The sequence below is a fragment of the Leptonychotes weddellii genome, chromosome 5 (genome assembly GCF_054177405.1).
Source record: "Leptonychotes weddellii isolate Sample4059 chromosome 5, ASM5417740v2, whole genome shotgun sequence".
In the NCBI taxonomy this organism is placed as follows: domain Eukaryota; kingdom Metazoa; phylum Chordata; class Mammalia; order Carnivora; family Phocidae; genus Leptonychotes; species Leptonychotes weddellii.
Genome location: NC_138373.1, coordinates 15406726 through 15420572, shown reverse-complemented (window position 1 = coordinate 15420572; position 13847 = coordinate 15406726). Strand labels below are relative to the sequence as shown.

The 13847-nt window shown below is 55.4% G+C and overlaps 2 protein-coding genes across 3 annotated transcripts; one reads left to right on the top strand and one right to left on the bottom strand.

Moving 5' to 3' along the window:
- Positions 1–313: 313 nt before the first annotated feature.
- On the bottom strand, positions 314–4256 carry LOC115942573 (putative protein T-ENOL). Its single transcript, XM_031033207.2, has 5 exons — positions 3921–4256; positions 3478–3628; positions 3177–3207; positions 2929–2986; positions 314–513 (listed from the first exon to the last, which is right to left on the bottom strand). The coding sequence occupies exons 1-5, from the start codon at positions 4062–4064 to the stop codon at positions 478–480; spliced, it is 420 nt and encodes a 139-aa protein (XP_030889067.2). The 5' UTR covers positions 4065–4256; the 3' UTR covers positions 314–477.
- An 822-nt stretch (positions 4257–5078) lies between these two features.
- On the top strand, positions 5079–8843 carry CDIPT (CDP-diacylglycerol--inositol 3-phosphatidyltransferase). Of its 2 annotated transcripts, XM_006737994.3 has the most exons (6): positions 5083–5415; positions 5510–5644; positions 6383–6536; positions 6972–7053; positions 7551–7632; positions 7775–8843. In XM_006737994.3, the coding sequence occupies exons 1-6, from the start codon at positions 5373–5375 to the stop codon at positions 7918–7920; spliced, it is 642 nt and encodes a 213-aa protein (XP_006738057.1). In that variant the 5' UTR covers positions 5083–5372; the 3' UTR covers positions 7921–8843. The 2 variants fall into 2 exon arrangements, with proteins under 2 accessions (XP_081675868.1, XP_006738057.1); XM_081819742.1 differs by lacking the exon at positions 7551–7632 and having other exon boundaries at positions 5079–5415.
- The last annotated feature ends 5004 nt before the right edge of the window (positions 8844–13847 follow it).

Here is a 13847-nt window from a genome sequence, read left to right as displayed (position 1 = left end):
AAAAGGCTGACAGAAAACAGGTTGTTAACTGCCCGAATTAAAGCCATTCCAGTAACATGGTATATGCCATTTCACCCATATGCCCACATATCTGGCAAGGAAAAAAAAGAAGAAGAAGAAATGAAAAGAAGAAGAAGAAAGAAGAGGAAGAAGAAGAAGAAGAAGAAAGAAGAAGAAGAAAAGAAGAAGAAGAAGAAAAGAGGAAGAAAGAAAGAAAGAAAGAAAGAAAGAAAAAGAAAGAAAAAAGGAAAGAAAGAGGAAAGGGCCACCCTCTCACATCTCCACCCCAGAGAAGCCACTCCAGAGCCTGGCCTGGGTTGGGAAGAGGGAAGGACCTCTCTCTTTTTATTAAAGCCTTTGATTTCTGGTGATGTCTTTGCCAGCTGCGGGTGGAAAGGTGTGAGATGGTTCCAGAACACCTGGGAGGCTTCAAGTGTGCTGCTGCTTATGACCAGGAGTCCCCAGCAAACCGAAGTGTTAGTGACTTGTGAATGAGGAGGTCTGACGCATGTTCTAGAAGGACACAATGGGAGAGAGCGTGAGAGGTCAAGAGCAGCACCAGAGAAGGGTGCGGTCATCCTCCAGATGTCAAGCTGCTAAGCCCAGCTCCCTAGAAAAGAAAAAGAGCCTTCTGATTCTTTGGACCCAACGCTCCTATGTTCTCCTTCTATCCCTCACCTCTCCATCCAACCCCTATCCCCCACTCATCTCTCTATCCACCCACCATTCCCCATTTTTCCCCACCCATGCACCCACCATCCATCCATGCACGTATTTATCCACCCACACATCTACTCATCATTCTACCCATGCACACATTCTATTCATCCGTCTGCCTGTCCATCTCTCCCGCATTCACCTGTCCACCCACTCAGCCCTCTTCCACCTAATAACTCAGCCCCCATTTAAACTTCTCAAAAGCAAGGGAGTCTACCTTGCTCACTTCTATCCTCCAGCCCCTACAGCAGTGCTGGTACATACACAGTGCCTAATAAACGTTCAGTGGATTTGTCCATCCATTTATCCATTCATCCATTGGCCTACCTTCTGCATTGGCTCATCCGCTCACCCATTCCCCGACTCAATATTTTGCCCACCTACAATGACCTATAATTCGAGGAGCAGTTCAAAGATCTGTAGGCTTCCATGTTCTTGAGGATGAGGAAGGGAAAGTCTCTTGGGACCATGGGGTGCTGCCCAGAGGATGAGAGGGTATTGGCTCAGGATGAAATTCTCAATCAAGTGCCATTTGGGAAGGAACAGGAAACCACTGTACGGGCAGGTAGGGTCCTTACAGAGCATCTTGTCCAAGGTCCCCATTTGACATATGGGGAGAAAGGAAGCAACTTGCACAAGGCTAACTATCAGGTTGAGAGCAGATTAGCTGTTAAGGCCCAGGGCTCTCCTGCTACTTCAAGCTGCTTCTAACACCAAAGCCCAATTGGGAAAGTTCAAATGTCCCAAAGGCACTAGAAGGCCAGCTCCCTGAGGTTAAGAATTGTGCCACTGGTCTTGGTCATGAACACTGGAAGTAGCAGCCCCAGAAAACTGACCATCCATAAGACCTGGTGGACCCGGCACATACTGGACACTCAATAAACATCTGCGGTCAGCTCCTTCTCTGCCTTCCTCATGACCCCCTCTCTTCTCCTCCACCAACTCCTCACATGGAGAGATTCTTCCGGACTCCAGCCTCAGCGCCCTCTTCCTGCTTACTCTGCATAACCCCCACACAGCCTTCAACTGCCGACTCCCTCCTAAATCCAATTTCTATCACCAGCCCAGACATCCCTGGTGAGTTTTGAAGCCCGCTTTCCAACTATCTACATGGTATTTCCACCTGGTCTTCCCAGAGGCACCTGAAACTCAACCTGCCCAAAGGTGGGAGCATGGCTGCCATGCTCCAGGAAGACTGAGGAGGCTGGCATGGCTGAGAACAGAGGGAGACAAGGTGAGCAGTTCTAAGCAATGAGGTCAGAGAGACAGTGGGGTGGGGGGAGGCGAGAGGCCCTGTAAGCCACTGAAGGACTTTGGCTTTTCCTCTGAAACGGGGAACTATCGTTATCATGGAGTTCAGAGCAGAAGCATGACATCATCAGACTTAAGTTACAGAAGTCAGAAATGTGGGGGCGGGTCATCTGATTTCCTTTTTTTTTTTTTTTTTCCCCTACCATTTCTACTCAATGACCAAACTCAGTTTTCCTGGTCTTTATTTCTCATATCTGCCCCTCCTCTCATCTCTACTATTACTATGACAATTCAGGACCCGATCCTCACCAGCTTAGTCTCTTGGCATAACTGCTAACTGGCCTCCACCTCTCATCTCCCCTTTCCAGCTCACTCCCCCCACTGACCACCGGAATGACTATCTAAAATTACAACCTCCCTTGCTCAAATCTCTTCAGGGGCTCCTGATCTTAAGGCACGCCCGCATGAGGTCTCTGAGTAGACCCTGACTACCACGCCTCTGTACTCCAGCAGCTAAACTGCCCTCTGATCCCACTTTCTCTCCCACCCTAAGAACACAGACACACTCCCATTCACTCTGCTGAAACTCACCTCATGTCTTTGCTCATACGAGCCCTACCACTTGGAATACCCTGACCAACCCATTTTTTTCCTGGAAGATTCTTTCTTTAGATGTCACCTCCACCAGGAAGCTCCATGATTCCTTTCCTTCCTAGCCCAAGGCTGGGATAAGCACTCTTCTCGTTGTTTCCAATTCTATTATAGGCACTGATCCATATCATGTTGTAATTGACCATCTACTTGACTGGCACCACGCTAAACTGTGAACTCTTCCAGGGCAGAGACTGTATCCTTCATTTCTGGGTCCCGAGCTCCTAAAACCGGGACTGGCATATCCTGTGAACTTTAAATGTTTGGTTAATACTGAATGGCCTTGTCATTCGTGGAATCAGTATATACCTTGTCACGAGGGGATGGGAGGAGGTGGGCCTTGGTGCGGGTACGGTTTCTGTCAGAACTAGAGAAGGCAGAGGGAAAGGGGAGGGCTGAGAATTCGGAATTCGAGGATCAGAGCAGAAGAGAATCAGACTACGCGGTTTTAGAATTCCCCTACCCTGCTAGGATGTTGTTAAACCCTCACTCTCTCCCCTCCAGGCTCCTCATCCTTCTCCCAGGACAAAGGGCCTCTCCCTTGAAGCTTCACTCACCAGGTATCAGTGCCTCGGGTCTTGAAGAACACTGGAAGTAGAGGCCCAAGTCAGAGAAATTATTGCCCCCATAGCCAGAAAGAGACGTGGCTAGGGAGAAAGGTGCTGAGGTGTTCCTGGCCAGCAGTGAGGAGTGGGTACTAGGTGAGTTGGAGGGTGGGAGTCCAAGGGCTGGCTGTGAGTTCAGGGAGGTGGGCACAGATTGTTGGAAAGGTCAGCTGTGGTTGGGAGGGGTTAGGGACTGGAACTCAGGGTATGGTAGGGTCTCCGGACACAGTGGTCCTGGAGTGGGGGGGGTCACCGTGTTTGGATATCTGAGTCCCTCGATCCTGGGTCTGTTTTTCCTTGGTGGGCACAGAGTTCATGTGGCAGCCAGCAATAAACAAGGCCTCATTGGTGAGTTCTGTGCTGATCCGGGTCAGGAATTCCTCAGATCTGGATAATGAAACCTTCTGCAAAAGGGGAAATCAGAGGGGCTCAGCCTGGGAGTTCCCACATGGGAGTCCTGAGTCTGGGGGCTCCCAGGCTGGGAGCTCTGGGTCTAAGGTCTGAGTCTGGTATTGGAGGGCTGATTCTTGAGATTTGGCAGAGAAGGCACCGGAAATGGGGGACAGTCTTTGAGAACCTCAGGACCAAGTGCTGGGGGCTATGGGCTCAGGGTTGAGACTAGAGTCTCAAGGCTGGAGGTGTCAGTGCCCTTGACCTAGGAGCTCTCCATTCACTTCGGCTCACTCCCATGCTCACCAGACCTCCACCCGAGGGGGTTGCAGCTTGGGACATCCTGCTGCCCTTCTTCTCCTCATTCCTGGTAGGTGTGGATGCCATCCCCCTGGAAACAGGTGACACCTGTGTTAGGCTGAGAAACCAGCCCACTTTCCCCAAACCCATCCCACCACCATTCTTCAAGGGCCAGATTTAAGGCCTTTAGATGAACCATCCTGCTGTCCGGTTCTCTCCCTGAAAAAACAAATCTTTGCCTGGGGGAAGGAGTGGGGTGGCCCAGGAGCACTCTCCTTCCTCCCACCTGAGGCCCCTCCCAAGACAAGGCACCAGCTGGCTTACTGCCCCCGACCTGGCAGATGAGTTGAAATCTTGGGCAGGAGGGAAACAGGGAGGGCTAAAGAGCCGCTGTTTAGGTCTCAGGGGACGGGGGGGGGGGCGGGGGGGTAGGAGCTGGGGAGGAAGGCTGGAAAGAGGGGCAGCCGGGGTGGTGCAGCTACCCGTTGCTATAAAAACCTTGCTGTCTGTGGACGTTCTGCAGCCCCGTTGCCAGGATATTAGGGATTCTAGAACCAAAGGCGGGGGCCGGGTGTGTGTGTGGGGGGGGCATTTTCCCAGCACGTCCCATTTGCTCCTCTGGTCTCCGTTCCACCTCCTTTTGGATCCCTCCTTGGGGATGGTGACCCCAGCGCCAGAAGTCTTGAGAACCGGGAAGATCACATAGGGTGGTGCCTGGGGCCGAATCCTCCTACCACTAGGGGCGCGCAAGCAGCAACCCCGCCCTCGGCCGCCCTCCAGCCTCTCTAGCCGCTCTCTCGCGGCCTGGAGCCGGCGAGAGCAAATGAGGTCGGAGATAGGGGGCGGGGCAGGAAAAAAAAAACTGTGGGCTGTACTAAATAACCTTGCCTCTCGGGGACGCGTAGACCCGGGGCGGAATGTTTTCCCCTTGTCCTGTCTCCAGGAAGCTATACCCTCCGGAGAAAGGAAAGGAGAGTCAGTCATCGAGGCCTCTTTCTCTTTTGACCTCTCCTTCTGGGTTCCCCCCTGCTCGGCGCCGAGGCTTCTCTGCCCCCCTCCTCCCTCTGCGCTTTGGTACGCGCCGATGGAAAGGGGCGGAGGGAGGAAAAGGAAGCGGGCAGGTCTTAAAGGGGCCGCAGCCATTCTTAAGCTCCCCCCCCACCCCCCCAGTTTTGCACGCCCGGGCGCGGCTGGGGCGACAGGGGCGGCCGCTGGAGGCGGGCGGGGCTGCCCCCAGGGAGGGCGGGCTGTGCGCGCCCCTGCGCCCGACGCACCTCGGGGCCGGCCCATGCTCCCGCGGCCTGCGAGCTCTAACACCTGGGGCCGGGCGCGGACGGCGGGGCCCTGCGCGCTGTGGGCGCGGCCGATCCGCGGGGCCCGAGGGTGAGGCCGCGCGGCGGGGCTGGGACTCGGTTACCACCTCCAGATCGGGCCCGGGGCGGCAAGGGGGCCGCCGCGATGCCAGGTGAAAATATCTTCCTGTTTGTGCCTAACCTCATCGGTGAGTGCTGCCCGGGGCTCCCGGCCGAGCGGGAGGGCGAGGGGGCTTGGGCAGGGTCCCTGATCCCCCTCTGTCTAACCCCGTCCATCCCAAGGTTATGCCCGGATTGTCTTCGCCATCGTTTCTTTCTACTTCATGCCCTGCTGCCCCCTCACGGCCTCCTCCTTCTACTTGCTCAGCGGACTTCTGGACGCTTTCGATGGACACGCTGCTCGAGCCCTTAATCAAGGTGACAGACCTCCTCCCAGCCAGCCTTGAGGCCCAACCACCCTCTGTCCCCTTTTCCTGCCTCCTCAGGACCTGGGGGCGGGCGGGAACTCAGGAACCTGAGGGCCGCGTCCTTCCCATCTCTGTAGAAAGCAGAACAGAATGGCCTACTTTCGTAGCAGAAGGGATTTAAGCTTGCTGTTGAGAAGAACTTACAGGGTGTGGGGTAGCAAGACTGGACATGGCAGTGCTGGAGGTCTCTCTGAAGAAAAACCCGTTCAACAGGTGTTTCCTGGGGGGCTATTGTGGGGTGGGGGCTACTGTGTGCCAGGCACAAGGAATAGGGGTTCCAGAAGCCATGTTTAGAGGGAGAATGGAGAAGAAAGAAGGATGGTTTCTGCAGGGCCGATTAATTTTTTAATCTGTTCTCCAAACCCACCTGCAAGACCTCCCCCAAAACTTGAAGTCTGCTTGTCTGGAGCCCTGGACCCTTGGTTCTGGGATTGATGAGCCGCAGAGCTAGCTCTCTCATTCCCCTCTCCGGCCCCCATGCCCCCTCATTTCCTCTCTCAGTGACCCCTACCCCTTGACCTCACACCCCACAGATAGCAACAGCCTATTTTCCTCCCCAGGCAGTGGACGGTGGACATTTTCAATCTTCTTCTAGATTCTGCATCAGAATGACACGCCAAATATGGTTCCTGTCACAGACCCACTGCCCCCGATGGCCCCTTCCCACCTAACAGCCCCCGTTTTTCAGGGACCCGGTTTGGGGCCATGCTGGACATGCTGACGGACCGCTGCTCCACCATGTGTCTGCTGGTCAACCTGGCCCTGCTGTACCCACGGGCCACCCTTCTCTTCCAGCTCAGCATGAGCCTGGATATGGCCAGTCACTGGTTGCACCTCCACAGGTCTGCAGTTCGGGGGGTGCTGGCCGGCTGAAGACACTACAGTGGGGAGGGGTGAGGCTCTATGGAGGGCGTCTGGAAAGCCTTCAGACTTCCTGGGAGGTCGCCCTCTTAGCTCTGCTTTGTTGAAGGACCCTGGGCAAAGCCTCTGTTCGCGGGTGGATTAAGCAATCCCTAAAAGTCCTGTTGGATAGTCCGAGAGTTCCAAATAGATAACGGCTGAGGGCTTTGGGATGTCGTGTTTGAGTCCTGACTCTGCTGGGTAATTACCAGCTAGGTAGTTGTGTGACTTTGGGCAAGACCTCAGTTCTTAGCTGAGCCCCATCTCGTGCCCCGTCTCCTCTGTTCAGCAGAGGCAATCCCAGCACCTACCTGGGAGGATTCGATGGCCCTTAGTGGTAAGGAGTGCTCATGGATTCCCCCTGCTTTCTCCCCAAGTTCTGTGGTCCGAGGCAGTGCAAGTCACAAGATGATTGACCTGTCTGGAAATCCGGTGCTTCGCATCTACTACACCTCCAGAGTGAGCATTTCCCGCCCCCCCTCCCCTTATTCCCTCACCTTATGCCAAGCCCTGGGCTGAGCCCTGGTCCTAGGTTAGGAGAAGGCATGAGCACAAGGAGGGACACACCAACGCAGGGGAGACTCCGGGGGAGAGAGGCCTGGAAGCTGAGGCATGAAGGAGGGTAGGATCGGTGGGGAGGCTCCGCGTGACTTACACGGAGGGCAGCAGAAGGGAGGGAGGGAGAGAGAAGCCAGATTGGCCCGCGGAGCCAGTTTTCAACAAGCCTTAGGCCATGTGGGCTTTATTCTGGGAGCACAGATAGCGTCTGAAAGGATTTTTAAAGAGAGAAGTAATATGCTGAGATTTCTCTTTCACCCTCACCTCACCTCTGCACTCCTACTTCCCAGTACGGTATGGTTCCTCCCTGCTGCCCATCCGCAGAGGGTTCTGGCCCCTGTCCTTCAGCTGGGGGGAGGGGCGGCACTGCTTAAGCGACCCTTTTGCCCTCTGTGCAGCCTGCCCTGTTTACCCTGTGTGCTGGAAATGAGCTCTTCTACTGCCTTCTCTACCTGTTCCATTTCTCCGAGGGACCTTTAGGTAGGAGGCGAGGGGCTGGCGGGAGGGTGGGAGGACGTTCTGGCCCACCCGCAGTGATGGTGGCCTGGAGGCTACAGACTCCTGGGCCTCCTCTCCCTCACCTGCATCCCATTGTCTCTATCGCCCGTGCTCCCTTCCACAGTTGGCTCTGTGGGTCTTTTCCGAGTGGGCCTCTGGATCACCGCCCCTATCGCGGTGCTCAAGTCTCTCATCAGTGTCGTCCACCTGGTCACAGCCGCCCGCAACATGGCTGCCCTGGATGCGGCAGACCGAGCCAGGAAGAAGTGACCCCGGAGCCTCCAGCCCCTGGCTGCCCACCTGCCCTGGGGAGTCTCGCTGGGCCGTGCGGCTCCCCTCTCCCTCCTGCGAGGGCCCAGGCTCCCGTCTTCCTAATGTGTTGTCTCGCCTGCTGGGAAGGGGGGGTCGCCTTCCTGGGTGATGCCATGTTCTCCGAAATCCTGAGGACCAGTCCCACCCCTGGGATTCCCAAGGACCTGGACTTCAAATCAAGAAGGATCCTCGGGAGGCCCCGGCCATATGAGCAGTGCTCCTGGGACACCAAGAGGCCTGAGGACCCGGCATTGTCGCACCTGCTGGCTCAGCCCAGGGATCTGGCTTGGCCTGGGACTTTAGGGACACTTGAGTGAGGGAGATGGGGTAGGGGCCAGGTTTCTCAAAAGGCGGGGAGTCAGAGCTGTGCCCCTGGCCCCAGGAAGCCTGGGGTACCCCGGCCAGGAGAGAAGGGGGCGTGTAGATCCTTTCCCATCCCAGTCTCCTGTGTCCAGTCCTGGCTCTGAAAACCTCCATAATAGGGGGTGTGGTGAGGCGGGGAGAGGGCTTCACTCTCCAGGACTTGGTTTCCTTTGAGATACTCTTGGACCAGGGCCTGGTTGAGGGGACCTGGGGGGAAAAGGAAGATCATCTGGATGCTTTTCTCCTAGTTGTTTCCTGACCGGCTCTGCCCTGTCATTCCACTGTGACCTCAGAGAGAGGGCCTCCCTGCCACCCAAGATGCCCTGTCTTTGCCCACCTTCTTTACGACATTGTCACTGGCTGTCTCCATTTTTTTGTATACCTCACATTTTCTACCCTCACCAGAATGTAAACTCCCTGAGGGCACAGACACTTCTTGTTCCTTCTGTATCCCCACAATGAAGATGAACCTTAACCTGGCATATCATAGCCGCTTAATAAAATTCACGAACAGATCAGTTGGTTTCTCAGAGTGGGTCCTTAGATCACCTGTGGATTAGTATTTTTTTAAAGATTTTATTTGTCAGAACGAGAGAGCGCAAGCAGGGGGAGCAGCAGGCAGAGGGAGAAGCACGCTCCCCGCTGAGCAGGGAGCCCGACGCGGGGCTCGATCCCAGGACCCTGGGATCATGACCCAAGCTGAAGGCAGATGCTTAACCGACTGAGCCACCCAGGCGTCCCGCCTGTGGATTATATCTTAAAAATTCAGCTGCTTGGACCCTGTGCCAGACCTTGAGAGCTAGCATCCCTAGGGATGGGCCCAGTTGCTATTTTAATAAACAACAGGTGATTGATTCTTCCCCATAATGTTGAGAACCACTGTTCTGTCTTAAGCAGTTTTGGGGCACTCACTGTGTCGTAGACCTTGTTCTGGGCATCTGTCCCTAACAGCTAGCCCTGCCATCTGAGCTTTCTCTGCTGTCTGGCACCAGCTTGCTTTTTAAGACTATATTCAGCTTCCCATATGCCAGATCCTGTGCTGGGGGTTCTTTGCAGATGTTACTCATTTCGTCCTTGTAATAGCTTAGCCAAGAGGCCCTTGTGTCCCAGAGAGCTGAAATGTAGCAGCTGGGTATTGAGCCTCAGCTCCCGTGCTAGGCCCAGGGGATTGGGTCAGTCCTCTTGGAGGTCGCAAGCCAGCCATGGGGGAGATGATAATGCAGTTTGGGCCAAGCTTGTGGGGGGGAGGGGAAGGATGGGAGAAAAAAAGTGCTGGAGCACTTGGGTGTGGCTGAAGCAGGTGGGTGTCTAGAAAGCTGCTAGGGATTGGGGCGGGAACGGTTAATGTGCAAGAGAGGATTGATTCCCAGCAGGGAAAATGGGGAGGTCAGAGATCACCCAGAACAGTTGTGAGGAAATGGAAACGGATCGATGTGCCTGGGACACTGAGTGCTGTGGGTTGGGCGCTGGAGAGCCGAGGCCGAAGCCAGCCAGGGCCGCCTGAGGAGTCCAGTAGGGCATTTGGACTTATCCTGAGGGCCACATGGAGCCACTGAAGGATCTTTCAAGATAATAGGTAAAATATTCGTATGGCAAAAATACGGAATCGTATGCATAACAAAAGGGTGACGAGGTCTGCCACCTTCAGCTCTCCTTTCTCCCCAGAGGTGACCACGGCTACTCATTGCTTTTATGTCTGTCTAGATAAACTCTTCACGCCTGCGCACTCAGGTTTCCGTATTTTACAGCTCATTCTGTGTATGTAGTGCTCTGCTCTCACGAGCGACCACAGTTCCAAGTGCTTTTTGTGTGCATTCCTTCCCTCCTTTCACCCCCACCCAGGCTAGCCTTCTATTGTGCCCATCCTCCCTCGGAGGAGGCCCCAAAGCCTGCACCCTTAACATTGGCCGTCCCCGGGGGCGTCTGCTCAGTGGTGGCACAGAATTGCATAGGTATTAACCAGGTCCTGCCCCGTGAACAATGCTGGTTAACCGCCCGCTCCTGCTCTTGGGGGGCACTTGTGGGACATAGTGGAAGGTTTGCAGCAGGGCGGTGGCTGGGGCAGAGGTACTCCAGGAAGCTAATGAGTCAGAGCCCAGCTGCCCCTCCAAGTTCTTCGGGTGCCCCACTGCCCTTCACCCTTTGTGAACCTTGCTCTCCCCTGCAGCCAGATGGGTCCTCGGAGCCCTCGCTCAAGCCCCACGGCCCTGCCTCCTTGGCTCTTCGGCCCTAACCATTTCTAGTGACACCAGGAGTCTCTAACTTACATAAACCCAGCAAGCCCATGATCTAAACAAGGGGGAGACGTGGGCAAGAGAGTGTGTCTTCCACTCAAGTAGAATACATGCCTGAGCCTGGAGGACCCTCCCCTGGTAGGGACCAGAGGTTCCCTCTGCCTTGGGTCCCGAGCCCAGCGGCTGGACTGAGCCCAGGAGCGAGCCGAGTGGCCTGGAGGAGGGCGATGGGGAGAGTCTAGGCTGAATTAGATCTAAGGAACATAGAGGAGCCACATGTTACCATGGTCTGTGTGTTTGCGTGCTCGCGAAATTCCTATGTTGAAACCTGATGTCCGATGTGACAGCATTTGGAGACGAGGGCCTTTAGGTCGTGAGCCTTCCAGAATGGGATTAGTGCCTTCACGAAAGAGGCTCCAGAGAGCTCTCTTGCCCCTTCCACGAGGTGGGGACGAAGCCAAAGGTGCGGGCTCTGAACTGGAAGAGGGCTGTCATCAGCACAAGGCCATGCAGGTGCCTCGATCTTGGACTCCAGAACTGTGACGTGACTGTTTTTACGAGCCCCCCGGCCTGTGGTGTCTTGCTCCGGCAGCCTGAATGGACTAAGATAAAGGTGCTGCCAGAGCTTTGGGGATCTCATCCGTACGCTTTCAGACTAAATGAATCACCACCACGCAAGACATTCCGTTGGCTCGCTCCACTCAGCGGGCCCTGGCTCCGGGAGGGCACAGCCGGGGCCCCGAGAACCCGCCGTTCCCTCGGGTGAACCTGACTGCTGGAACAAACCTCAAGGCCTACAGCGGCTCAACCACGATAGTGGTTTATTTCTAACTCATGTGAAGTCCTAATCAGGAGCTCCTGACTGGGAAGTAGCTCTCCTGACGCAGAGATTCAGGGACTCGGGCTCTTCACATCTCACGGTTCCACCATTTTCCACACAGGACTCCCCAGAGCGCCCTGCTCGCTCGCAAGGTGCAAGCAGAGGAGGGGGGGCCTGGAGGATTGCCGAGGTTGGTGTTCATGGGAAGGTGGGCAATTGACACCTACTACTCCCGTCCACCTTCCATGGGCTGCAACTCATCAATGTGGCCACTTGTTCCCACAAGGGAGGTTAGGAAAGAGAGGTTAGCTGTGGGCCGAGGAGGAAGAGGAAACAGGTTGAGTAAAGAGCATGTTACCTGCTGAGTAGGATTTCACTGATTTTCTTATGCAAGGGGTTCTTTTTTTTTTTTTTAAAGATTTTATTTATTTATTTATTTGACAGAGAGAGAACAAGTAGGCAGAGGGAGAGGGAGAAGCAGGCTCCCCGCAGAGCAGGGAGCCCGATGCGGGGCTCGATCCCAGGACCCTGGGATCATGACCCGAGCCGAAGGCAGCGGCTTAACCGACTGAGCCACCCAGGTTCCCCTATGCAAGGGGTTCTTAAAGCAAGTACCTTGTCTGGCATTCAGCCAAAGAAAAGCCAGTTACTCCCGTGCTGGAGAAAAACGGGCTGTGTTGAACTTCACCAGGGATCATGCTGTTCTGTATTTCACGGGCAACTTAAGGGACCTTCGAGGGTAAATTTAGTACCAAGGGACTGGCTTAGAACCTGGCTCCGGGGTGAGCTGGAGCCCCACTTGGTGGCCAGCAAAGCCTGCTTCCTATCACTGAGGTGTATCTGGTCTCCCTCATCCTAGTCAGTCCTGGGCCTGTCCTCATGCGTATGCTTTATCATTTTATTTTTTTAAAGATTTTATTTGACAGAGAGAGCACACAAGCAGGAGGAGGGGGAGAGGGAGAAGGAGAAGCAGACTCCCCACTGAGCAGGAAGCCCAGCGCGGGGGCTCGATCCCAGGATCCTGAGATCATGACATGAGCCAAAGGCAGACCTTAACCCACTGAGCCACTCAGGTGCCCCACATGCGTACAATTTAAAGAACAGTTTCCCAGGGGCATCTGGGCAGCCCATGGGTTAAGCGTCTGCCTTTGGCTCAGGTCATGATTTCAGGGTCCTGGGATGGAGCGCTGTGTAGCAGGGAGCTTGCTTCTCCCTCTCCCTCTTCCCTTCCCTCCCACTCCCTGCTCATGCTGTCGCTCTCAAAATCTTTTAAAAAATAAAGAACAGCTTCCCCTATGACCTTACTAGATTCCATAACCTCGTGGGGGTACACGTAGTGGTCAGGGTGGGCTAGATTATGCTATGGTAACACCCTCCTCCCCAGATCCCAGTGCAGATTCTCGCTCCTGCTACGGGGCTAACCGTGGTTCTGCTTCCTGCCCTTTCCCTCTCTGGGACCCACCTCTATTTGGAACATTGCCCATCACCATGGAAAAGGGAAAAGAGGACAGTGATGTCCCTTCCCCTTGCATTTCACTGGCTAGAACAAGTCATATGGCCGTGCCGGCCACCCACTAGAGAGCTATGGGGAGCCATCAGGTCCTCAGCTGGAAAGGAGTCCAGAGCTCAGGGGTGAGGTCAGGGATGGAGAACCGCACTGGAAGTCCGTGGGCTAGAGATGCCCTAAAGCCGTGGGACTGGCCAAGATGGTCACCGAGAAAGGACAGGGTTCCGGGCGACCTGTGGTGTAGACGGAGCAGAGGAAGTGGAGGGGGCCAGGGAAACGGAGGCGTGGGCCCTGAGGTGGGGAGGAGGCAGCATGGGTGCCTAGTGGTGGGACAGGCTGCACGAGGAGCACCGAGCGCGGGCTCTAGCGCCAGGGACGTCCCTGGGGACACCAATAAGAGCAGTTTCCAGGCAGGAAGGGTGGAGACAGCAGCTAACTGGAGTGGCTTGAGAAGATAAGGAGAGGTGAGGAATGGAAACGAAGAAACGTGGCTGCAAAGGAAAGAGAGGAGAGGGGGGATGCAGGGGTGGGGGGAAGACAGGGCTGAGGGAGAGCCCGCGTGCTGGTTCCGTGGCCGGAGCGTAGGAGCTGCTCACCTGCCCGGGACAGGGAGCTGGAGAGGGGGAAGTTGATGGTGCGGCCCAGAAAGGTGATCCACGGAGGAGGAGTGGACTTGGGGGAGATCGCCGGCATCTAGAGCCCAAGGGGAGGAGCGGGGCCCAGGGGGAACGGGAGGCAGGATGGAGCCTGGGTGCTGGTAGTTTGCTAGTTGGGCTGCTGGGAAGCAGGGGGGCCTCCTGCCCAGTGTGCTTCTATTTTCTCTCAGAGGTGAGAGCAAGTGGGTGGAGAAGTGGGAGGCTGGGAGGAGGGGTGTGCGTGGTTGTTCTGAGCGAGAGCTCACACGAGCAGGAGAAGCAGAGTCAGAGGCCCTAGGTCTCCCTTGAGATTTGTTGCCATGAGT

Excerpts from the sequence above, each read along its gene's own strand:
- LOC115942573 (XM_031033207.2), bottom strand. The coding sequence starts at position 4,064 with ATGGGTTTGGGGAAAGTGGGCTGGTTTCTCAGCCTAACACAGGTGTCA. Across the intron at positions 3,208-3,477 it reads GACTCAGATATCCAAACACG|TGTTCTTCAAGACCCGAGGC; the intron begins GTGACCCCCCCC and ends CTCTACTTCCAG. Across the intron at positions 514-2,928 it reads TCCCATCCCCTCGTGACAAG|AACATGCGTCAGACCTCCTC; the intron begins GTATATACTGAT and ends GTGTCCTTCTAG.
- CDIPT (XM_081819742.1), top strand. The coding sequence starts at position 5,373 with ATGCCAGGTGAAAATATCTTCCTGTTTGTGCCTAACCTCATCG. Across the intron at positions 5,416-5,509 it reads GTTTGTGCCTAACCTCATCG|GTTATGCCCGGATTGTCTTC; the intron begins GTGAGTGCTGCC and ends GTCCATCCCAAG. Across the intron at positions 5,645-6,382 it reads TGCTCGAGCCCTTAATCAAG|GGACCCGGTTTGGGGCCATG; the intron begins GTGACAGACCTC and ends CCCGTTTTTCAG.